Below are 10,571 nucleotides of genomic sequence, written 5' to 3'. Positions count from 1 at the left end.
TATGCCTAGAGTAGGTCTATCGATTTGAATGATGTATACGTCATTTGAAATATTTCATTGCCCCAAAACTCAAATTTATACAAATTTTATGAATAAAACTTAATGGGAATACATAATAGGGGAAAAGTATACAAAATAATCAGTCCCACGCAGGGGTACGACCCTAAACTGTGCCTCCATGAAAGATCCTTCTGCTTTCTTAATTTGTTGTTATCTTCGGGTGCCAATATCTTCGAATAGGCTAGCAGCTGGTGAAGCTCTTTCTTTAACCTAAGCAAATTATAATCTAATTCTTACCCTATGAGACAATGATTTTCTCAAACAACGTATACATCCTTCAAATTTAAACACATAAGTATGAACGTCCTTTTAGGCCGTGGCCCGTTTTGGACTCAAGGTAGTCTTCTAATGAGCTCAACACGCCTTGGGTGTTGGGTCATCTTAGGCTGATGCTTAAATTCGGATTTGGTTTTGCTCTATCCTAGGATGACTAGAATTGGTATAGAAGTGACGGTTACCCGAGTCGGACAGACGACGGGGTGAAGCTAATAAACGACGTTGGATGACCGCAAGCCAACTATTCGTTTATTACTTCCAAAGATAAAGACTTGTGTGTTTTTCTGAAGGAAGTCGTGGTAAGCCACGTAACTTTCTTTGTCCTAATGCAAACTATTTGTCATTTGACGGGAATTATGCCATGAAATGCAATAAAAAATATATACACAATAAAATAAATAATGAATAAATACAATAAACAAATAATAAGCGAAATATAAAAATACAAGGTATAACATAACAATAGAACAAAAATTTCCTCAATTTGAAAAAAAAATTAAATTCATATTGGTTAAAACCTCTAAACTCCCCAGCAGAGTCGTCATTCTGTTTACATCCCTACTCTATTGAAATAGGGCGAACATCGTGGCAACTCGAAAAATAATTAATTGATTCAATTTTAATGAATTTTAAGAATAAACGAGTTTTAAAAAGAGTCGCCACCTAATTTTAGGAAAACTAGGAAACAAATTATTAATTACAAAACCAAATTGATTCTAGGTAAGGGGTTCAAGTTATTCCGAAGGGAAGGGGTTAGGCACCCTTCGAAATCCACAATTTTGGTTCCCGACTGAATTCATTTTTTTCAAATTGAGGAAGAATATAATAATGTACAGATATAATAAACATGCAATATACAAAATTAAACAAAATAATAATCGGCCTAAAGTTTGCCTAACGTCAATATTCACAAGATAATGAAATAAAAAGTATATTCGAACTTCATTCGAATAATTTCGAGGAGAAGCACCTCCGGGTACCTGTAAACACTTAGTAAAAGAGTTAGTACCAAATAAATATAAATAAAAATGAATAAATCAAATAATAACTAAAAATAAAAATCCGTCTTATTAACATGGGAGGCCTTGGAAATCGACGGTAATTTCTTCATCGGCCAATTTCAACAACTAAAATATATAAACTTAAATTAAAATTCCGTCTTTTAAAATGGAAAGTCCTCCAAAACCGACGGAGAGTTTTTTCATTGGCCAATTTCAACATATAAAATATGTAAACTTGAATTAAAATTCCGTCTTTTTAAAATGGGGAGGCCTCCAAAACCGACGGAGAGTTTTTTCATTGGCCATTTTAACTCTTTTAACAAACAAATTCNGCCATTTTAACTTTTTTAACAAACAAATTATATGAATATAAACTAAAATTTCCGTCTTCTAATATTGGGGAGGCCTCCAAAACCGACGGAGAGTTTTTTCATTGGCCACTTTCAACATGTAAAATATATAAACTTGAATTAAAATTCCGTCTTTTTAAAATGGGGAGGCCTCTAAACCCGACGGATAGATTTTTCACCGGCCCATTCAACAAATATATTTAATATAACCTGAACATCAATAAAACATAACAAACTTATCCAAAGAGAATATGGAAAACAACAACCAAACTAAAACAACATAATTAGAAATGGAAACAACAATAGCGTAATATATAAAAATTAAAAATAACATTAAAATAGAATAATAACAAAACCCTGAAAAGTTAAGATAGCAAATTGTTGACTAACAATTTTAAAATAATAATAATAATAAATAAATAAACATCAAACCGTAAAATAATACTAATATTAAAACTACAATAAACACAAATATTAATTGACTTTTAGAACTACATTAAACTAAAAAACAAAACAAGCTACATATAATAAATAGAAAACATAAAAGAGCTAGGAATTAAATAAAACAAGGCTAAGAAAGAAAAAATATTTACCTGGTTCTGGAAAGCGAACCGGAACTACAAGTTTGAAGGAGACGACTCCACCTCCTCAACTCGAAAAACCACAAAAAAACACTTTAAAATTTGAGCTATGGAACCAAGAATTCTCAAAATATTATGGGTACTCTTTAATTTTCCCCTCCAAAATCCTCTCCTAAAAATAGTGAATGAAGTGGGCTTATATAGAAACCCAAAAATCCTCAAATAGGATGAAATACCGATGTGGGACTATTGCAAAATTGAAAATTGTTTGAGAGACAATGTGGGAAAGGCAGATTTTTTTTTTTTGTATTTGACTCAAAATGTATGAATTTTAAAATCATCGGACCAAATTTGCTATTAAATAAATAAAGCTTCAAAATCACGAATTTTTAAAATGTTAGGCCAACAATGGGTGTAAACAATGATGATATTTGTTTGATCGAAAATATAATATGTTGCAAAGACACATTTTCATTGGTTTTTATTTGATTTAGTATCATATGTCACCTTGAACACGTAGCATATCATATTGACTCTTTCACTTGACTTGATTTTTTTATGTCATGTCATTATTTGAGTAGCACCAATTTAGGCCTCTGGAATAAGATGACATTTCAGACTTTGCATAATGAGCTTATCATTCGTAGCCGATTAAATAGTACTTTAATTAAAATTTTATGGACTAATTTGATAAAATTTAAACGTCCACAGCTTTTGTGTAGTGTATGAATGAATAAGAATATCCTGATTTGAGATCCATTAAATGGATTAATTTATCGTAAACTAACTTTAAGACTAGCTGAAACTGATCAATCCCCATTATAAATAGATACTTTTATTGCTCACACAGGCTGGAAAAAAGCTCCACTTCAAATTAAATAAGGTTTCTTTATTTAAGATATATATATATATATGAATGATCCGTTTCACATGTTTTAAACGATATATACATATATGATCTGTACAATTTTCTAAAAAGCCATACCAGGCTTGCGAATTTTTATTGAAAGGGTGTTTGGTTAATCTTATAATTTCATCAAATTTACTTAATTCTAAGTATTAATTGATTTTTTTTTCATTTTTGTAAACATCAAAAAATGTTTATAAGTTGAAATCAAAGAGTCCTTAGTAATAACTTTTTACATTAATACTCCCTCTGTCCCTATTTACTGTCCATATTTTCCTTTTTAGTTGTCTCTATTTACTTATTCATTTTGACAAATCATGAAGGACAAATATTTTTTTCCCTATTATACCCTCACTTAAACTTCTTGAAAAATTTTAAGTTTTAATTCATTCTTTTTGAAATCATAATTAATAAGGGTAAAATTGTAACTTATTATTGTTATCTTAATATGTGTGTCATTTCTAAAGTGGACAACTAAATAGGAATAGAGAGAATACTATTACTATAAAGTTTTCTTTGTTTGTGTCAAAACCTTAAATAAGAGAAGGTGAAGAAGGACCCTAGGACCACCAACAAATGTGATGTAGCATATGAGACTGTTCTTTCGATTTAATAATTTTAAATTTGAGTTTGGATATGAACATATTCTTGGTAAGAGTGTTTCTCTCAAAAGAGATCTTATATAGAGCTTTAAACGAATATTTGATATCAAGTATGATAAAATAAAATAAATAGAATGAAATGACCCTAGAAAATAATAGGCCAACTGGCGTAGATTTTTATATACTCCCTTTTCTAATTCATGTTTGATTTAACACAGTGTTTTAAATAATAAATCAAATAATATTTTTTTATTATACTATTCTTAGTTATTATAAGTCATAAAACATTGATAACAAGGTAAAATAAATACAAAATATAAACCTTTTTTAATTTAAAAATTAAATAAAAAATAAAAAATTATTTTAAATATAATAAACCAGTAAAAATAAGGAGTACGTACGTAACAAATGTATATCCTGATTTGCAGTCAATTTCCTATATGGTCATCCAAGTTTTAGGAATTGCCTAGAAATATCATATATGTTTCATTTAGAATCAAAATATCATTCAACCATCACTATTTTCTTCCAAATATATACTTGACACTCCAAGAGTGTCACTCTCCCCTAGTTGGCATGACACATCATTAAAGTTTTTTTCAAAATAATAAACTAATTCATTAAACCCATTTAACTAAAATAATGATCATATTATTTTTTAAAAAAAGATATACTAGTTTATTAAAGATAATTTTTCATACTTAAGAATCTTTTATCATAATTAAAATAGTTTTTTAAAAGTTACCATAATGTCATCAATTTTGAATAATTATAAACACATATATTCAAAAAATATATATTGATATATAAAGCACTTATGTATGTCAACTTACATCAATTAATCATATATTATATGTATCATAATATTACAGGTCAATTAATTAGGTGTTTGAAATCCATATATACTTACGACATCTTTCTTTTTTTTTTTGAAAAAATAAAATAGAAAGTAAAAAATATTTATATTAAAAAAAATTGATATTTATTTATCAGTATTAATCTCATATGATATGTATATTATTGAATTAAATAGGCAATTCAATTAATTATTGTATTTTATAAATTTGGGATGAGATAAGAATATATATTGGTGTTTAATTGAATGAGAAGTTAAAATAAAATATAATATAATATAATATAATATAATATAATATAATATAATATAATGTAGGATAAAAGATTAAAATAAAATAAAATTTTAAAAAAGTTAATAATAATTTTCTCTTTCATATCAACCTTTTTGTTGATCTTACAAATTTATTTGAATACTTTTATGAAAAAAATTGCTTAAATTTTCAAATAATTTATTTATGAATTTTAAAACTTACCAAGTAATAATTGCACACAGAGGTTTTTTTATTGAATTTTGTTTGGTAAGATATGTAAAGAAATTAGATTCTTTTAATTTTTTTACAATCTTCATAAATTTTCATGTAATTTGTACATTCGTTTTGTAGAGACATAAGTTTGATGAATTAAATAGGTCTATTATTTTTTAAAATGATGATTTATTGACATGACGTATCAACTAGAATAGAAAGAGACTTTTGATGTATTTATTATTGTTTTTTGAATAAAAAAATATAATATTTTTCACTTTCTATTTTTTCAGAAAAAAAATATTGTAAGCATTAATTTCAAAATACACAATTAGCATTATTGTAATAGTTGATTGACGTTTAATATTATTGATTCATTATACAATTTATGATTAATTGATGTAAGTTAGCAGTTATTTGTACATCAATATTGTTTTGATTGTATATGTTTATAAGTATTCAAAATTAATGATATTATAATACGTTTTAAAAACCTATTCTCCATAACATAAAAAAAACTAAAAAGTTTCATTATGATAAAAGATTCTCAAGTATGAAATTTATTCTTAATAAACTAATATATCTTTTTTTTAAAATATTATGATCATTATTTTAGTTAAATGAGTTTAATGAAATAAATTAATCTATTTTTAAAAAAAATTAATGACATGTCATGCCAACTAGGAGAGAGTGAGACTTTTGGAGTGTTAAGTATATCTGAAAAAATAATGATTATTGAGTGATATTTGATCCTAAATAAAACATATATGATATTTTAAGGCAATACCCTGCACTTGGATAACTATTTTGGGAATTGACTCCCTGATTTGAGATACTTCCCTACTTTATATGGCTCTAATTTGTCGAAAATGCTAACTTAAAAAATTGCTAAAATGGATCAAATCTCGATATTAATAGATTATTTTATTTGTTCACACAAGCTGGAATGAGCTCCACAAAAAATTAAATAAGGTCTCTTCATTTAAGAAATATATATATGACCCTCTTTATTTAAAAAGAAAATAGTATTGTGTGAGTTAATAGGAAATTCCTTTTAAGTCCCTATCAAGAGAGTAGTATTTACCAAAAATATATATATATAATGAGGAGAGAGAAAAGTGGGAAAGGGAAAATGTTGCACCAAGTCCACTAATAAAATGCTTAATTAATTTCACCTACTCTCACAATAGGCATGGAAGAGACATCCATTACTCCTCATGTTCTCATCTTTCCTCTCCCTTTACAAAGCACAATAAACTCCAATCTACAATTAGCTGAGCTCTTATGTCTTGCTGGGCTTAGAGTCAGTTTTCTCAACACAAATCACAATCAACAACGTCTCGTTGGTAACTCAAATGTGGAATCTCGTTTCAAACAATATACTGGATTCCAATTCCTTACGATATCCGATGGCCTCCCTGAGGACAACCCGCGATCAGCCGAACAATTCGGAGACATTATCAGCTCCTTGCAGACCATGGCTGAGCCTTATCTTAAACAAATGCTTAGTGGCCTTGTTAAGGAGCCGATCACATGTGTTATACTTGATGGACTGTTTTATTATGGTGTGGATATTGGAAATGAGATGGGAGTTCCAGTTATTATATTTGACACTATTAGTCCTTCCTGCTTTTGGATTTATCTTTCTCTCCCCAAACTAATTGAGGCTGGAGTTCTTCCCTTCAAAGGTATTTTTAAATCATTTTGTCTCCTTATTGACAATGCCTTAATTGTATTTTCTCTCTTTCTATATACATCTTGTACTTGTTTAAAATATATGTTTCTTAAATAATGCAAAAATAACATTATTCTTCTTATTTTATTTTTAAGAAATAATAAGGTAAAAAACTAAAAACTACACTTTTTCCGTTTATTAATATTTGTCTACTATGTTAAAAAGGCGGAATGATCTGATGGACCCTTATACGTGTATCAGTTTGTATTTTGAACCCTTTTACTTACCTTTTTGTCATCTGGACCCCTAAACTAAATAAAACACAATATATTAAACCCCTTTGACCATTGACCATGCTTATGTGACATTATAATAGCTGACTTGGCGAGAGAGTGTGACAACACGCATTTAAGGCGAGTGAGCATCATTTTTTAAACTTTAAATTTTAAATTTTAAATTATTAAAATTATATAATAAAAAATTAATAAAAAGAAAATAATCTATCTTCTTCCCACACCACTTTTTCAAAAAATAATCAAAAACTACTTGTTCAGCCCAATCAACCCATCGCCGCCACAAACCCTTCTCTCTTCTTATTCTTCTTCAGCCCAGTCCCACCTTTTTCCTCTTCTTTTCAGCCCGAGATCCCCCACCCACCCCTGCCCCTATCCATTTTCTTTTCTTCTCTTTTGACATATACACCATTAACATAATTATAATAAAAAGCTTTTGTTAAAATACATCTCATTCATCATTTTAAAACTTAATTTTTCAAGATCTATTGCTTGAATTTAGTTATAAACATATATTTTTTTCAATTTGAAGTTTTCTTGATATATTTTTTTATCAAATATAAATAAATAGAACTGAAAGTATGTGTAAGAGCTAACTATAATATTTCACATTTTGTCAATAAGAAAAATTGTGTGAGAAAGACAAAAATGGTGATTTTTATTTTTTGGGGTGAAGGGTAGAGGATGGGGAGGAAGAAGATGAAGTGAGAATATGGAAACTGATTATAGAGAGAGAAAAAAAAATTTGCACCTTTTTAAAAAATATTATTTATTTTTAAATATTTAATTTTTGATGTGTCATTAAAAAATAATAATAATATTGATGTTTCATTAAAAATGACGTAGAATTTCATGTGTAAATTGAGTGTAATACACTGACACACAAATGATGAGAAAGGGGTTTGAAATATTGTGTTTGAATGAGTTTAAGGGTTCAGTTGGCAAAATCAGAAATACAATAGTCCAACTTACAAATAAAACCAAGTACGACGGTCTACCAGGTCATTCCGCCTATTAATAAAAGATGTCTAACAATATTTGTTCACTTTATAAAATTTATAAATAATTTTACACTGAGTTAATAATTTACCCTTATCATTAATTATAGTTATTTCTCTTTTACATTTTCAAGATACTAATTTATTATATTTAAAGCATAATATAATAAAATTTACACTTCTATTTTTAGTTTCTTAAATATGTACCAAGTAAATAATGGATAACAATTGTTGAACAAAACTAATTCACATTCGTTCTTCAAAATAATAAATAGAGGAATAATGATGATTTCTTTACTAAATTTAGCTTTCACCTTTCCCCGTTAGGCATGCGCCCAAGTAGGGTCATTATTTTAGATGTCGAGAAAATACTCCATGCTCCTTTTTAGAAAGGAAAAAATCAGAAATACTCCATGCTCCTTTTTAGATGTCGAGAAACATAATTATTTTCTCAACTTTTATCTTTAGCGATAATTATTCTGGAATTAAGAGGATGTAAGTAGATTAAAATTTAAAAATTAATAAAATATATTAATTAAATTATATTTTTTAATTAATTTTTTCTTTAAAATTGTGCACAACCTTATCAAACTTGAAAAAATAGAGTGAATAGAAATTTGGAACACCACAACTATAAATTTAACTTCATATTTATTTTTGTAGGAAATGACATCGATGCATTGGTAACACATGTACCAGACATGGAAGGTTTTCTTAGACGACGAGATCTTCCACACTTTTGTCTTTTAGATTATAAAACCGATCAAAATTCTCAAGCTGTTTTTAAGGAATTTGAGCGTATCCCAAAAGCCCATGGACTCATATTAAATTCGTTTGAAGATTTAGATGGGCCTTTTCTTTATAATATTCGTTCTTACTTTCCTAAAACGTATGCAATTGGACCATTGCCATTGAACTTGAAGACTAGACTTGCTGCTCCACTATTGTCATCCTCAAATAGCATGTGGGAAGAAGACCATACTTCCATTAAATGGCTCGACGCGCAATCCAAGGGATCTGTAATCTATGTAAGTTTTGGAAGCCTTGTTGTTGTTTCAAGAGATGAGATCATGGAATTTTGGCATGGACTAATGAATAGTAAAGTTAAATTTTTGTGGGTAATGAGGCCTAACATGTTGAAGGGAGATGAATCACATGATCAATTTATGAAGGAACTTGTTGAGGGTTGCAAAGGAATTGGTTACATAGTGAGTTGGGCTCCACAGAAGATGGTACTAGCCCATCCATCGGTTGGTGGGTTTTTAACCCATAGTGGATGGAACTCGACACTGGAAAGTATCATCGAGGGAAAGCCCATGATATGTTGGCCTCAATATGTGGACCAAAGAGTTACAAGTAGACTAGTAAATGAATTTTGGAAGATAGGGTTAGACATGAAAGATATTTGTGATAGATTCGTCGTAGAGAAAATGGTAAAAGATCTTATGGAAACAAAAAAGGATGAGTACACGAAATCAGTTGAGAAATTATCAAAACTTGCAAAATTAAGTGTTGAAGAAGGAGGTTTATCGTATAGTAACCTCGACTGTCTCATCAATGATATCAAAGGGTTAAGTAGAACTGTAGAGAATGGGAAAATGCATAACAACGTGACAAGCTACTAGAGAAAAGATATGTATATTAGTGTTGTTTTTGTTTTCTTCTTCAACTTGCTACTTTGTTTCCTTCACATCTTATTAATGAAAAATTGGTTTGTAACCTTCTCTCAAAATTTAATAAACATTGGATGTGAAGCCTCAAAATAAAGTTTGTGAAATAACATATCATGGGCTTTTAAAAAAATATTGAATGTTGTCGAGTCAGTATTTAATGTATCTGAGCTATATATTATGTATTTGAATAGTTTTTAATGTATTGGGGCTACATATTAATGTATCCAAGACAAATTTTATGTATTTAAGCTTCAATTATTTTATCTATTTTTTTAATATTAAAGGAATTAACGTAATTAGAAACTTATTAGAAATAAATAATAATTTCGTATTAAACCTATGGAATTTATGTGGTATGCAACAGCCACAAGCCCACTTGTAAGCAAGATTTGAATTTTTTTCGTGTTGCTATGAATTGTTCAAAATTTAAGATAGGAAAAAGGGTTAAAAATATCTCTCGATTTTATTTTATTAGTTAAATATTGTTAAAATGAATTTATTTTTAGCCCTGCCATCTACAAACTTTTCACATCATGAAAAATCCTAAATCAACAAAAATAACCCCATTTAATTAGATTAACCAATATAAACCCGATCCATATATTTCTCTCAATTGGATGACTTTATAAGTTGAAGCATCTATGCTTCAGTTCTTGATTCCTGCAAATGCCCCAACCTGGGTAAACAAGTCCACGCAGAAGCACTCAAAAATGGGTTTCATGGACACGAGTTTGTTGAGACTAAGTTGCTTGAGATGTAATTGTTTTGATGATGCAGTTCAACTGTTTGAGAAAATGCGTGAAAGAAATTTGTATTAGTGGAACGCTATTATTAAT

At 28.5% G+C, this 10,571-nt stretch overlaps 1 protein-coding gene across 1 annotated transcript; it reads left to right on the top strand.

Annotated features, from left to right (window-relative positions):
- Positions 1-6,206: 6,206 nt before the first annotated feature.
- LOC107012491 (7-deoxyloganetic acid glucosyltransferase-like) lies at positions 6,207-9,803 on the top strand. The gene is made up of 2 exons (XM_015212355.2): positions 6,207-6,784; positions 8,726-9,803. The coding sequence occupies exons 1-2, from the start codon at positions 6,289-6,291 to the stop codon at positions 9,685-9,687; spliced, it is 1,458 nt and encodes a 485-aa protein (XP_015067841.1). The 5' UTR covers positions 6,207-6,288; the 3' UTR covers positions 9,688-9,803.
- Positions 9,804-10,571: the final 768 nt, after the last annotated feature.

This window comes from Solanum pennellii, chromosome 3 (genome assembly GCF_001406875.1).
Source record: "Solanum pennellii chromosome 3, SPENNV200".
Classification (NCBI taxonomy): domain Eukaryota; kingdom Viridiplantae; phylum Streptophyta; class Magnoliopsida; order Solanales; family Solanaceae; genus Solanum; species Solanum pennellii.
Note: the sequence above shows the minus strand (reverse complement) of the source record. Positions and strands in the feature narration are given on the sequence as shown.

Bases quoted from the DNA above. Each gene is read 5' to 3' on its own strand.
- LOC107012491 (XM_015212355.2), top strand. From the start codon at position 6,289: ATGGAAGAGACATCCATTACTCCTCATGTTCTCATCTTTCCTCTCCCT. The intron at 6,785-8,725 runs GTATTTTTAAAT...TTATTTTTGTAG, and splicing joins TGGAGTTCTTCCCTTCAAAG to GAAATGACATCGATGCATTG.